Source organism: Salvelinus alpinus, chromosome 35 (assembly GCF_045679555.1).
Source record: "Salvelinus alpinus chromosome 35, SLU_Salpinus.1, whole genome shotgun sequence".
Taxonomy (NCBI): Eukaryota; Metazoa; Chordata; class Actinopteri; order Salmoniformes; family Salmonidae; genus Salvelinus; species Salvelinus alpinus.
Genome location: NC_092120.1, coordinates 8,510,285 through 8,525,472, shown reverse-complemented (window position 1 = coordinate 8,525,472; position 15,188 = coordinate 8,510,285). Strand labels below are relative to the sequence as shown.

The following is a 15,188-nucleotide window of genomic DNA, read 5'->3' as shown; positions in this document are numbered from 1 at the left end:
CAGCAAGGACATCAAAGAAAGAACAGAGATCCCAGCCTGTCTAATAAGGTCTTTATTCACTTCCCTCCAGAGAATCCTTTGTGACATAGTACTTAGACATGACAACAGGAGGGGGAATACAGTGAAATTGTTGTTTTGGAACAAAGTACAGACTGTCAGCTTTAACTTCAGTATTTTCATTCATATTGGGTGAACCGTTTAGAAATGACAGCACTTTTTTTTTGGGGGGGGGGGGGGGTTGTGTTTCAGAATATTTTGTGCCCAATAGAAATTAACGGTCTCATTGGAGTCACTTATTGTAAATAAGAATAGAACATTTAATATGGATTCTACCATGATTGCGTATAATGATGAAAGTTAGGCACAAGTCATATGTACGTCTAAATTTCTCAATCATGGTGGCGTTCACCCGATATGGATGAAAATACCCTCAAATTAAATCTAAACGTCTGCACTTTAACCTGTCGTCATTGTATAATTTCAAATCCAATGTGCTGGAGTACAGAGCCAAAACAAAATAAGTCAGTCACAATACTGTTGGAGCTCACGAAATGTTGTAAAAGGGGACGAGGAGAGGTTACACCATTCTCTTGAAGTTGTCTATGGCTTCCGTTGCTTTCTCCAGCTCCGTCTGGCTCTGACGCAGCTGGAACAGGGTTAGAGAGCAGGATCACAGGTCACCACACACTTCAGAAGCGGCTGATAATCTCACTTCACAAGCAGAGCCAAGCAAAACGTCTTTACTGTGGGAATGCCCCACGTTCCAAAACTAAAACCTGAGTAATAACATTCCACCACATCCCTCCTTACCTTCTCAGCGTCCAGCTCCTGTACTTTAACAGGCACCTTCTCCTTGTAGTCACTCTTATCTATCTTTTCTCTCAGTTTATCCATTTGTTTCTCCAGCTCTCCCTTCTTCACAGTCAGCTTGGCCACCTCCTTCTCCAAGTCTATCAGACCCTGGGAGAGAGATTAACGAGGAGAAAAGAAAAGGAAACGTAGTTGTGGAAAAAGTGAAACAAAATTTCACTAGGGAATAAACAGATGTCTGTTTGGCACACAGTCATCAGATGACTCTGGCTAACAGTGTATACTAATCACAACACAGAATAATGTGCGGTTGAAGCCCGTAAAATAGACCTCTTACCTTGAGCATGAGGTGGACGGTGCATCTGTCGGAGGCAATGGCCACAGCACAGCCCTCTGGGACGGCCCCGGTGGCTGGGACGGGCTGGATGGTCTGGGAAAGAGACAGGGTCTGGATCTGCAGACTGTACTGCTCCACCAGAGACATTGTCTCACTGTCTATACACTGGAGGTAGCCTGGGGGGGGGGGGTATAATATGGTTATGTAAAACAACACTATGAGAAGTGTTCCTTCTAGTCACCAAAGTAGATAATCATGCCAATTCTGACTAAATCATACACCCTTGCTATAACTAAGTAGTAAATATAGTACAGTGCTTATGGTCATGTATGAACTCACAATCGGCGCGTGTCTTGGTCAGGTTGTAGTCGGCCCTGAGTGAACGGATGGTCCGGACCACGGTCATCACAAACTCCATCTGACGGTCCACGTCCTCACTGTGCCAGCAGAACTAGAAACCACACAGAGACAACGGTCAGACAACCTCAAACCACAAATTACAGTCAACATAACACATTATACTGACATAGTGTACTCAGTGTATCAATAAAGTTCAATCCCTCAAATCTCTCCCTCCCTCACCTCCTCAGTCTCAGGGTAGGGCGTAACATGGATACTAGAACATTCATCCTGGGATCGTCGCCGTGGCAACCTCTGGTAGAGCTCCTCGCCCACGAAGGGCATTATGGGAGCTAGGAGACGCAGGCCAGTCTCCAGGCAGGTGAACAGGGTCTGTCTGCAGACTACAGCCTGGCTCTGAGACCCAATGTCCTCCTCCACCCTGGAGAACACTGGCTTCACACTCTCCTGCAGCGGTGAGCGAGGTAGAGAAGGGGGGAGGGACGAGGATGGCGGTTGGGAGCAGGAAATTAAGGAGTGGCAATATATTAATCCCACACACACACCATTTCACACTCGCAGGCAAACAGACTCACCAGATAGATGTCACAGAGCTCGTAGAGCCAGAAGTTGTAGATGGCTGTGGTGATAGCTGGGAAGTCGTAGGCCTGGAACCCTGCATTACACAGACCCACAGCAGTACACAGACGGGACAGAATCCACCGGTCTGACACACTCTCCTCCCCACACAGCTGACAGGAGGAGGAGAATTGGACATTTTACAGAAATATAAAACGAAATACCATCTTATCATACAAAGACCCATTTTCACTCACTATCAAATTAAGAGCATTTTCTCTAAGCAACTTTATTTTCCTTCATTTACATGGGCATGACACTGCAGTAAGCACACACTGAATAGATACAAATTCTATGGTAGAGATGTCACCCGTCTCTCACCTGGGCTTTCTCTGAAGGAACAAAGTTGTCTCCCAGCGTTCTCATGGCAAACTTCACAGCATTCCACAGTTTGTTACAGAAGTGACGGTAACCAAGGATACGATTCACATCCATGTTAATGTCCCTGCCTGAGAGAGTTAGAAAGGGTAGTGGTGGTGTGTACATGGCATGCCAACCATAGCAATATGACAGCCACACCACTAGATGGCAGTAGTGAGTGGTGTACCTTGGCTGGTGTAGGCACACAGGGCGAAGCGGAGGGCATCTGTGCCACACTCTGGGATACCAGTGGGGTAGTCAGACTTCTGTCCCTGCTTGGCCTTCTCTACCTCTACTGGGTCCAGATTACTGTCCTGCAGCTGGGCATACAGACCCTGCACACACACAGAGTCAGCAGAGACATCTCTCTGTGTCCTGGTGCTTTGTTCTAGGTCCTTAACCACACTTGCAGTTCAACAGCTATGTGACAACATAAATGCATGCCACTTTTATTCAACGCAGCAAGACACTGTTGGTTCCTCAATCCACCTGATATAGTAAGAGTATGTGCTGCCTGTCCCCAGAGCCCTGTAGAGCAGTGGTCACCAACCGGACAATCTTCAAGGCATTCCTAGTCGAGCAACCAAGGAAAAAGGCTTGCGCTCCTTTAAAAAAAATAGTGTTGCGCTGTTGGCGGTAGGTGCACTTGATTCAGATGCACTGTGCACCGGGTAGGCAAAGTATTTCCATTTTGACCCATTTCATTTGTCTGAAAAGACACACTCCGCCTACCCAGCACACCGGAAGAACTGTGACTAAATCTAGTGTGCTTATTGCGCTGGCCATTCAGATAGCTCAAATCACCATGCCTACAGCTTCCACGACCCCGGTTACAGCAAAGTTTGATCCAAACCTACATGAGAGTTTATAAAACTATGACCACAGAGCGACTGTCACAGAATACAGCAAAGAGCTGCTGTTTTTATGAGTTCATGTCAATTTCTATTCAGTACTGTCAACGCTTTTTTTATTCAACACTATTACAAAACATAAAAACGCGCTTCTCCCTACTTCCACTCGCGCTGCAATGAATTAGTAGCCAAGTGTCTCGATAGCCCTGCATTTGTATTATTATTAGCAGCTCATCATGTCTATTTTAATATGGAGGAATAGAGCAGGGACGTGAGAGGCGGACCCTCTGCTGCTCTCTCCCTCCCCTGAGACTAATGTAGTGTTCAAAACAACAGGGAACTCGGAAGAAAACGAGATCTGTCTGGGGAAATCGTTTCTAGATCACCGATGTCATGATTTGACCTCTTTTTTTCTTCTTCAGTTGTCTTGAAAGCACCATTACCACCAGATAGATGCAGGTACCATAGTCCAGTATAAAAAAACGGATCTATTTTGTTATCAAAGCTTGAGTTTTTTTAAATATAATATGGTCTGAGAATTACTATATTGGCAGGCCAGGCATATGGCCAATATGCTGTGATAATGTATTAGGCCTACTGCACAAACCTCATTCCTACAGAATAGTTTTTATTAGGTTAAATGTTGTTTTTTTCTTCAAAATCATAGCGGTAGATATCGGCTTGCTTTTTGACTACGAAAGTGACCTTGACTCAGAAAAGGTTGGTGGCCACTGCTCTAGAGGGCTGACTCAGCTCTAGGCTTGAGTTTATACCGTTTATACTGTATACCGGGGTATTTCAGCTGGGGGGTGCGTGCTACGCCACTGCTTTTAACTAGAAGTATAATTATAAGAAACCTAAGATGTGCCAAATAAATTATATCCAGCTCATGGCTCCAGCTGTGCAATTGGTTCACTAACTTGCTAGCTGTGGCTAGATCAAGCTTCTTGGTTACAGCTTATTGGTTACATTCAATCCCCTCCTGGATCAAGATCCCTGTTGCCTAAATTGTTTTGTGCCCCTTGTGTGCATCTCCAGTAATACTGTATATCCCAGTATGCTACAGAAACGGTATGACGGTAAGGAAATGTGGATACCTCCAAACCCTACTCAGCTCAGTTTGAGGGAGCAACACTAGGAGACAGATAAATGGCCTCAATAAAGCCTGGAATAGCTGCTTAATAAAGCAGACAGTACAACACCCCCCATGGGAACATGGTGTGTTACCTCCAGAGAGATGCCTGTGATGACGTCCAGAGGGTCGATGACGTTACCCAGAGATTTGCTCATCTTCCTCCCGTGGGCGTCCCTCACCACCGCATGGAGGTACACCTAGTATCAAACACAGCCATTATCATTACTATACAGGCTGTCCCCACTGTAATCAATGACATGCTACACCGGTCAGAGGCAGCAGGTGATTACTTCCAAATGAGCCAGACCTCTTTGAAGGGCAGCTTGCCGGTGAGTTTGAGGCCCATCATCACCATGCGGGCCACCCAGAAGAACAGGATGTCATGACCTGTCTCCAGCAGGCTGCCTGGATAGAACACACTCAGGTCCTGGTTCTGGACAGAGAGAGGACAACATGTATTACACACAGAGGGTATCACTCACTCAGCTCTAGACACACCTTACCCACACATTCAATATAGTCAAGACAGGAACTATGGAAAACTTATGTTAACTTTAATACACACACAGCCTCAGACACACACGCACCCACACACACAGCCTCACCTCGTTGGGCCAGCCGAAGATGGAGAAGGGGAAAATACCAGAGGAGAACCATGTATCCAGGACATCCTCATCTGTAACACAGGAAGTGAACAAAAATCACTGGGCAATTGGCAGAATACTCCATTCCACTGTAAATGATCATCATTTGAGAGAAGATCTTACCCTGTCTGAGGGTGATCTTGTCAGTGGAGACGTTGAAGCGCTTGGCAGCTTTATCTCTGGCCTCCTCCTCTGTCCTCCCACTCACCCAGTAATGACCATCCATGTCCTAGAGGACGGGAGGGAGGGAGAAGGAAGCCAGAGAGATGGGACACGGGTTGTTAGGACAGGTGTGACTTAAAATGACACAGAGAAAATTAGAGAAACAGATCTCACCTCTCCTGGTTTGACTGAAGGGTCGTTCACGGTGACAAAGTAGGCTGGGATCCTGTGACCCCACCACAGCTGACGAGAGATACACCAGTCCCTGGGAAGGAGGGAGAATGAGAGAGGGATGAGTTCAAGTGAATATGTAAGAAATAAGAGGGGTGAGGAAACCTGAGCACAACTTGTGACAGATGAAACACTAAAGAAGAAAAGGGGTTTGGTGCTGGAGTAGAGGTGCTCCCTGTTTTTAACTAGGGATCTAACCAGGATCTGTAATACACTTTATTTCTATAATGGAGAGAGTGTGGGGTGTCACCTTCTAATGCGTAGAGAGATGGAGCACATTAAAGAGTAGAACGGGGGGGTTCGAGCCCAGGCTCTGTCGCAGCCGGCCGCGACCGGGAAGTCCAATTGGCCTAGCGTCGTCCGGATTAGGCCGGTAGGGATATCCTTGTCTCATTGCACACTAGCGACTCCTGTGGCGGGCCGGGCGCAGTGCACGCTGACCAGGTCGCTAGGTGTACCGTGTTTCCTCCGACACATTGGTGCGGCTGGCTTCCGGGTTGGATGCGCGCTGTGTTAAGAAGCAGTGCGGCTTGGTTGGGTCGTGTTTCGGAGGACGCATGGCTCTCGACCTTCGTCTCTCCCGAGCCCGTACGGGAGTTGTAGCGATGAGACAATACAGTAACTACTAATAATTGGATACCACGAAAAAGGGGGTAAAAAAAAAATATATATTTTTTTTAAGAGTATAACGGGAAGGACAGCGAGGAAAGAGAAAGACTGATGACAAAAGAGAGGTATAGAAGGAAGAGGAAAACAGAACCAGAAAGGAGATGGAGGTTATCGAGTGATGGAATGGAGGTGATAGAGGGGATGGAGAAAGAGGAAGGGACTGGGAGAGGTGCAGAGTAAACCTACCTGATGTTGTCCAACCAGTTGAACCAGGTCTTATGGTGGTGGTCTGGGATGATTTTGAGTCTTCCCTCCCGGACCGAGTCAGCTGCCTGCTTGCCCATGTCAGCACAGTCCACATACCACTGAGGCTTCAGCATGGGCTCCACTATGTCCTTAGAACGACTGGGGAGGAGAAACACACTCACAGTCAATACTATTCAACATTTTCTCACTAACACGCTCCCACACCTGGACACAGACGTGACCACATTTCGCCCACAGATGCACGTGAAGCTGGAAAAAGGAATGCACATTGACTAGACTGTGTTGATGTGCTCGTAATGTGGACTGATCGTAGTACACCTGCAGACAGGCACCACCATGGGGTTATCTTTGGTCTCCTTGAACTGGCCTCTGTCCTTCAGAGCCTGCAGCACAGCCTTCCTCGCTTCGAAACGTTTCATACCCTGAGAGAGAGCGAGAGATGAGAGAGAGGAGGTAGGCAGAGAAAAACAGAGAGGAAGTTACCAAACAGAACAACAAGGAGCAAAAGGAAGAAGAAGAGTGACAACACACCACAACTACTAAGACAGCATGAAGACAAGATCCAGTGAAGAAGTAGTGGGGTATACTGTACCAGGTGAAGAATTAGTGGGAGTGTACTGTACCAGGTGAAGAATTAGTGGGAGTGTACTGTACCAGGTGAAGAAGTAGTGGGAGTGTACTGTACCAGGTGAAGAAGTAGTGGGAGTGTACTGTACCAGGTGAAGAAGTAGTGGGAGTGTACTGTACCAGGTGAAGAAGTAGTGGGAGTGTACTGTACCAGGTGAAGAAGTAGTGGGAGTGTACTGTACCAGGTGAAGAAGTAGTGGGAGTGTACTGTACCAGGTGAAGAAGTAGTGGGAGTGTACTGTACCAGGTGAAGAAGTAGTGGGAGTGTACTGTACCAGGTGAAGAAGTAGTGGGAGTGTACTGTACCAGGTGAAGAAGTAGTGGGAGTGTACTGTACCAAGAATGGAGCCGGCACATTGATGAGCAGGCCGTTCTCATCAAGGATGTTGATGAAGGCCAGGTTGTGTCTGTTTCCAACCTCATAATCATTATGGTCATGGGCTGGGGTTATCTTCACAGCACCTAGTGGAGAGAGAAGGTTCCGTACATCTCAACCATACAAACTAACAGTATCCCACTATTCATTGGGCCACCAGACTAGCCCAGGACAGACACATGGCCAAACAGCATGGTTAGTACCCGTTCCAAAGTTGACGTCCACAAACTCATCAAACACGATGGGCATCTTCCTGTCACAGAAGGGATGAAGCACCATCTTCCCTTTAAGGTGCTGAGAGACACAGATAAACCAAAACCTGTTAGTTCTCAATTAGAATGACAAAAACATTCATCAAAACAACATTTAAAATGTCAAGAAAGCATAACCTTTCATGGATTTTTCCAAAGAACGCATGTATTGGAAGGTTGTAGAGACGGCAGGGTGTGTGTGTGAGTTGTAGAGACCTGGTATCTGGGGTCGGCAGGGTGGACGGCCACAGCAGAATCTCCCAGCATGGTCTCTATACGAGTGGTCGCCACAATCACCTCCTCATCTGACAGTGAGACATTTAATGAGGGAGGGAGAAAAAAATGAAAGGGTGAGATCAATTAACATAATTGACAGAAACACTCGAGATAAAGCTGTGTCCCTGTACCTCCCAAGCCCAAAATGACTCTCCCTTTTCTCTCTGTCTTACCTGATCCCTCTATCTTGTAGGAGAAGGAGACCAGTACTCCAAACTCCACTTTGTCCTTGTAGCCAGGCACGGGCAGCAGAGTCCTGCCAGTCAGCTCCTTCTTATCCACCTGGACAATACAGCATCATGGGAGTGTTCATTATGGTATGCAACAGAATGGGCGTTTCAAAAACGGTTTAAAACATTTCACAACAGAATCATACCTCTATATCCGAGATGGCAGAGTTGAGGGTGCAGGACCAGTTGACCAGCCTCTTGCTCCTGTAGATCACGCCGTCCTCATGCAGACAAATGAACGCCTCCTGGACTGCATAGGACAGTTTCTAGAGAGGGCGTCACAATAGTTTAGTGTTGGGAACATTACAACGTTGGTAAACGCTCAGTCTAGACATAGTACTTTATGTATTAGACTAATAAAGCTCTCATAAGATGTCCATGATGACACAGTAAAAGGTGACAGGTAATGTAACGTAAAGTGTGAGGTAATGTAAATGATAGTAAACTCACAGGGTCCATGGTGAAGCAGGCTCTGTCCCAGTCCAGAGAGGAACCCAGCTTCTTCAGCTGGTGGTAAATACGGTCTCCCTTCCTACAACACAGCGCAGGGAGGAAGAAAGAGGGTGAGGGAGGAAGAAAGAGAGGAACTCTAGCTCTTACTTTCTCTTCTATTGTTGTTCTTTCTTTTGAAACCCTCTCTTCTTCTCCTTCCTCTCCCTCTACTCACTCGTTCTTCCACTTCCAGACCTCCTGGATGAACTGGTCTCTCCCCAGGTCGTGACGGCTCATGCCCCTCTCCCTCATCAGTTTTTTCTCCACCACCACCTGGGTGGCGATACCCGCGTGGTCACAGCCTGGGTTCCACAGGGTCGTCTCGCCACGCATACGGTGCCTGGGGAGAGGGAGGAAACAGGAAATGCACCATTATACTGCGATAAGGACAGAACTAGATTACAGCACTCCAGAATGTTGAGAATGGGATAAGACATGAATGTTGAGAGAGGTGAAGAGAAAAGTGGGACACGTAGAGTCATGACAGCAAGACAGAGAAAGCAAGACAGCGAGAGAGAGAGAGATGGCTAGAGAGAAAGAAAGAGTGTGAGAGGTTGGTAGAAAGAATATAGAGTGAGACTGGTGAAAGGAGGTGAAAATAAAAACTGCTAGAAAGGGAGAGAGCAGGTTGGTGTAATCATATAGAGAATCCCATTACCATCTGGTCAGACAGTCCTGGATGGCATTGGTTAGGGCATGGCCTAAGTGAAGAGATCCCGTCACATTTGGCGGAGGGATACACATCATGAACACTCCACGGGGATTCGGCTCACTGATACTCTTCCGCTGAAGAATATAAGAACATCATAATAGCTTGATTATGACCTCAGCCATGGGCTAGTTAAATGTCACATTTCATAAACAAGCATAAACTATGAAATACATAAAGAGAGTGACAGTCTCACCCCGTACTCAGGCTTGAAGTAACCCTGCTTCTCCCACCAGGAGTACCAGGCTGCCTCCACGTACTGAGGACTGTACGAGTCTGGCAGGGGGCTCAGGACGTCTGACACAGGGAGAGATAGGAGTTTAATATTCACCACACACACTTGAGTATAATAGAGAGCGTGGTGGATTATACATGGTTAATAACAGAGATCCTATTCAATTATTCACATTCCTAATTCTATGGTTAATAAGCACCTTTTTTCTCTCCAGGAGGGGTAGGGACGTCGTATGAGATCACTCCCAGGTCCTTCTTCTCTGGTTTGGCCTTTTTCTGGAGAGAGACCAGAATGAGACTGATGAAACCTATTGGCAAGACACCTACTGAATGACCTTATCTAGGCTGTAAAAACTGTAAAGGGAGTATACTTTAAGGATCATCATCTTGTTGGGTCCCAGTTGATCCACACAGCAATGGTCTTTGCAACAGGGAAAATGAGAAATGAAACCAGCCACCTGTCCATCTTCATACCTCTGTCGGGGGTGCCAGTTTCTTTTCTTGCTTTTTCTTCTCCATCTCCTTCTTCTTTTGGAACTTCTCCAGCTTCTCTCTGTTTTTAGCCTCCTTCTTCAGCTGAGCTTCTGTCTTTGGTTTGCCTGAGTGAGAGAACACACTTCTGAGAATAACACACTGATATGATAGAAATTCATATGATTTATATGTTTAAGGTAATGGTAAGATACTGACTGAATGATTTATATGTTTAAGGTAATGTTAAGATAATGACTAAAAATATTCCACCCTGAAACCGTATGAAATTTATTAGAATCATAACTATAATCTGATGATGTGTGTAGTTTTAGTCAGAATTAGAACACGGACCTTTTGTTCCTTTTTAGTATGTAAGCAGGGTGCAAGTGGGAAACAAATGATGAGAGGAGCTATTGACAGACAAGCTGGACCACTGTGTTCCTTACAGGACATTCTGTCTCCACCCGTGGAGGGGAGAAATTGTTATGCTTGCAGAAAATTATGAAACATATTGCAGATTAAACAATGTATCTGTGTAGTGGAAAACCACCGACTGTCTGAGCAAGGCGTAGCTTAAGATTTGAACTTGTATGTGTGTGCCTAAGAAAATACAGAGAACAATTAAACTGTGTTTGACTCGACCTGGCTAGAACTCTGAGAAACTTATGATAGGACAGGGAGTACTTCTCAAGGTTTCTCTATACTCGGGGGAATGGAACTGTCGGCTGGGTAGTGATACACAGTGGTGAGAACTCTGGAGAAGCATACAACTCACCTACTGTTCGTGTGTATGTATTTGCGTAGGATATCTACTGTTTGTGTGAAAGTATGTGCGTAAGTAAGGAGCAAGGTATAAAATGGATGTCTTTGTATAATGGACTTCAGAGTGCTCTCGTGAATAAACATTTTGACTATTGTAAGCTGGGAAATCTGTCTGTTTCATTTCAACCAGAACCTTACAAACTCTGGGTTGCAGACTGATTAGTATCTGAGTAGATTAATTGAAGTTTATGAACATTGATAATGAAATTCTCATAACACACACACTCAAACAAACTCAAGCTGACACACACACACGGAGTCACTCATGCTGCTATGTATCCAGAAAATATTCCTCTGATATAACTAACTGATAAGATGCCAAATGTAGTGAAAACAAACAGGTTTGCCATTCAGCTTGACAAGACACCGTTGGTCTTCAGGATAATAAAGTTATTCTTCAATCTAAACTGATCTCACACAAAGAAACTTGGCAAGAATTTCTCTTGCATTTGCAGGTTGCAAATGTCATCATCTCAAGCAACTTTGCAGGTATACGAGTCAACTCACAATTATTATAATTGTTTTATTGCAATATACAATCGAACTGAAGCTGTTTGTCATTTTATTGATTCCATATTGTTTGAAAATTCTTAAAGCTGCAACGTAACTTTTTGGGCGACCCAACCAAATTCACATAGAAATTTGTGTTATAGATCTGCCATTCTCATTGAAAGCATGTTTAAGAAGTGGTAGATCTGTTCTAGTTTCACTATTTCTATGCTTCCCGTTCTCAAGTTTAGTTTTTGCGTCTTTTACTTTCGGTATTTGTACACCAGCTTCAAACAGCTGAAAATACAATATTTTTGGTTATGGAAAATATATATTTCACAGCGGTTTAGATGGTACAATGATTCTCTACACTATACTTGCTTGTTATGTTATGTTATACAAACTGAAATTAGGCGCACTATTAGAATCTTAGCAACCAGAAAATGGGGGAGCAATTTCTGCATAGTGCGTCTTTAACACATACTACCAGACGAGTTTCTCACAGTCAAAGACATGGCCTAAGCCTCTTACCACTGGCAGCGTTGGCATCAGCAGTTGGATTAGCGTTAGCAGCAGGAACAGGAGCAACGCTGGGTTTGGGTGTGACGGGCACCATCTTCTCACACAGAGAGATCTGTCCCAGGACCTTGACAAACTGAGGCTGGTTGACACAGGTCAGAAACCACCTGGTCACGTTCGTCAGGGCTTTCCTGTTGGACGGCTCCAAGGCCTAGTATGACATAATAAGAGGAATGTTATTGGAGTTCAAACAATGTGAAACAGGAAGATCTTACATTGGATGTTGCATGCAATTTCAGTCGAGTTGCTTTGCGTATCACCAAAGTTGCTTGAGATGATTTCATTTGCAATCTGCAACAGAAATTGCATACGGATTGCTTTGTGTGACGTCAGCTTTACAGTACAACTGGGGTGTATTCATTACGCCGATTCTGTTGCAAAACGTTTTGCAAGAGAAACGGTTTACTCCAAATGGAAAACGTTTTATACAACGAAAACTAGTGTTTCTATAGGACAAACGCAGGTAGGCCCCCCGTTTTGTTCTGCTTGCTCCATTTGCTTCCATTTAGTTCTTAAACGGTAAACAGGTTCTGTTGCAAGACGTAATAAATACAACCCAGCACTCACTTACCAGACAGTCTGTTAACAGAAGACAAGTACTTTCACTTCTTCCTAACTTTAAAGAATGAGGAAGAGGATATACATATAAGATAAATGTTAACAAAGATTTGGCTCACGTATTTGAAGGGCAGGAGTGCTGCGGTTGCCACAGCGATGTCGGCCAGAGTGAGGCTGTCTCCCACCAGGAATGTTCTAGGCTCCAGGTTCTTATCTAGAACGTTTAGCACGCGCATCATCTCAGCATGAGAACTCTGCTGAAGCTGCATGGAATCATCAGAATCAGAAAAAACAATTGGTAATCAACATTGTTAACACAGGAATTTGTCTTGGGCTGTGTTTTATTCCAGATTAGTGTTCCCTCTACTTGCTTTGTCATTGTTCAATCACTCCCATACTAACATTAATTTGAAATTAAGCAAATATTCACCATTATACTCCTATTTGTGTTTGTGACTGCATGGGTTGCTGCCAGTGGTAAGACCCTCTCCCTCACCTTCTTATCCACTCCCATCACCCCCAGCAGTGGGAACACCACAGCACAGGACACAGGAGTCAGCTCATTGTCTGCAAAGCTGAGCCACTGCCACACCTGGCTCTCCTGCTTAGCATTCGATCCGGTCCTCTTCCCCTGAGAGGCTAGGTACCATGCAACAGCACTGGCCCCAGAGAGCACCTCACCTCCCCCAGAGTCCAGCACCAAGCCGGGGCGAGAGCACAGGGCCAGGGAAGCAGGAGGGTCCTCTATGAGTGTGCAGGGCAGAGAGGGGCAGAACTCTGCAGCGACCAGGGCCATGAGGCTCCTGAAGTCATCAGGATGGGGGGAGACGTAGAGGGAAGCCATCCCTAGGAGAGGGGGGAGAATGATGACGGAGATGGGTGTGTCAGACAATATAATGGCTGGCAAAATATAATGCTTCGTGAAATAGTACAGACTATTGGATGCAAACCACTTCACAAGTCATCCAATCTCAGCTAAAACTAGCAGGCTAGCTACATAACAGTAGGCAGTACCGTTACTGTTTTGGGCATGTTTGTTTATGCTAACTTAAGTTATGCTATACTAACGTGACATCTCTTGCAAGTAACAAACGCTAACGTTAGCTAAAAATATGGTAAGTAAACAGACAGTTCCACAAACCGAGATGTGCGCAGATAGCTATGCATCGACTCATGCAATATTTTCTAGTGCAACTAACCTGTCAAACAGAAAATACATGCTAACAGGCTAGCCAGCTAACTTAACCATTAGCGGACTAAACTCCACTCTATGGCGGTGACCCGTTCCTGTAGGTTCATGCTCTACAACATTCGCAGAGTACGACCCTGCCTCACGCAGGAAGCGGCGCAGGTCCTAATCCAGGCACTTGTCATCTCCCGTCTGGATTACTGCAAATCGCTGTTGGCTGGGCTCCCTGCCTGTGCCATTAAACCCCTACAACTCATCCAGAACGCCGCAGCCCGTCTGGTGTTCAACTTTCCCAAGTTCTCTCACGTCACCCCGCTCTCTCCACTGGCTTCCAGTTGAAGCTCGCATCCGCTACAAGACCATGGTGCTTGCCTACGGAGCTGTGAGGGGAACGGCACCTCCGTACCTTCAGGCTCTGATCAGGCCCTACACCCAAACAAGGGCACTGCGTTCATCCACCTCTGGCCTGCTCGCCTCCCTACCTCTGAGGAAGTACAGTTCCCGCTCAGCCCAGTCAAAACTGTTCGCTGCTCTGGCACCCCAATGGTGGAACAAACTCCCTCACGACGCCAGGTCAGCGGAGTCAATCACCACCTTCCGGAGACACCTGAAACCCCACCTCTTTAAGGAATACCTAGGATAGGATGAAGTAATCCTTCTAACCCCCCCCCCCCCCCTTAAAAGAATTAGATGCACTATTGTAAAGTGGTTGTTCCACTGGATATCATAAGGTGAATGCACCAATTTGTAAGTCGCTCTGGATAAGAGCGTCTGCTAAATGACTTAAATGTAAATGTAAAAATGTAATGGTGAAGGAAGTTTATGAGCTGAGTTTAGTCGGTTAGCTAATCATCAGCTTTGGCAAGCAGTAACGTTACAAGTGACAATATGCATTTGCTATATCCATTGTAAATAAATGATATGTACCCATTCATTCTTGAAAAATATAACATAGCTAAATGCCTCATGAGCTTCGTTCAATGGTCGTACACCATCAGAACCCAAAATATAAGCTTGTTTTACTCCAATGTTTGTAAACAAAGTAACGTTAGCTAAATGTAAACAAACACGGTATAGCCCCCAATTATTTTTTAAACTATCATGTTGAGATCATGAATGGTCAGTCCTTGCATCCATAGCTCCATCTATGAACTTGAGAGTTGTTACATTTCACCAGCCCCATCCCTCTGCTTTTTACCGTAAAAATTGGTAGTTATTCGCCTGCCTTACACCATTAATTACGTACACAAACTTTTGATATAATACATAATTTTAAACTAAATGGCACTTGCAAAAGTTGTCCATACCTTTGAATGAATAAGAAAGGGACGTCAACTCATGAGTTCCGGATAAGCAGCGTATTACAGTAGTCGGCCGTCTGACGCAATATGGCGCACATGTTTGGTTCGAAGGACTCTTTGGTCAGATTCATTTCCGCCACACCAAGGCGGTCTGCAAGAATGCCTTTTCCAAATTGACAATGACATTTGTCCAGAGT

At 45.5% G+C, this 15,188-nt stretch overlaps 1 protein-coding gene across 3 annotated transcripts; it reads right to left on the bottom strand.

The window, feature by feature from the left end:
* Positions 1-34: 34 nt before the first annotated feature.
* Positions 35-15,100, bottom strand: LOC139564152 (valine--tRNA ligase-like). Of its 3 annotated transcripts, none has more exons than XM_071383378.1 (30): positions 14,998-15,100; positions 12,998-13,347; positions 12,621-12,764; positions 11,896-12,094; positions 10,054-10,178; positions 9,780-9,855; positions 9,542-9,642; positions 9,295-9,422; positions 8,812-8,976; positions 8,595-8,676; positions 8,291-8,410; positions 8,088-8,196; positions 7,855-7,943; positions 7,591-7,681; positions 7,349-7,473; positions 6,703-6,806; positions 6,364-6,522; positions 5,452-5,542; positions 5,239-5,344; positions 5,077-5,147; positions 4,779-4,904; positions 4,564-4,668; positions 2,673-2,820; positions 2,447-2,574; positions 2,083-2,238; positions 1,730-1,954; positions 1,487-1,598; positions 1,148-1,323; positions 811-960; positions 35-646 (listed from the first exon to the last, which is right to left on the bottom strand). In XM_071383378.1, exons 2-30 carry the CDS (start codon positions 13,343-13,345, stop codon positions 578-580), a joined length of 3,828 nt encoding a protein of 1,275 aa, XP_071239479.1. In that variant the 5' UTR covers positions 13,346-13,347; positions 14,998-15,100; the 3' UTR covers positions 35-577. The 3 variants fall into 3 exon arrangements, with proteins under 3 accessions (XP_071239479.1, XP_071239480.1, XP_071239481.1); XM_071383379.1 differs by lacking the exon at positions 14,998-15,100 and adding an exon at positions 14,173-14,279; XM_071383380.1 differs by lacking the exon at positions 14,998-15,100 and adding an exon at positions 13,701-14,256.
* Between the last annotated feature and the right edge of the window lie 88 nt (positions 15,101-15,188).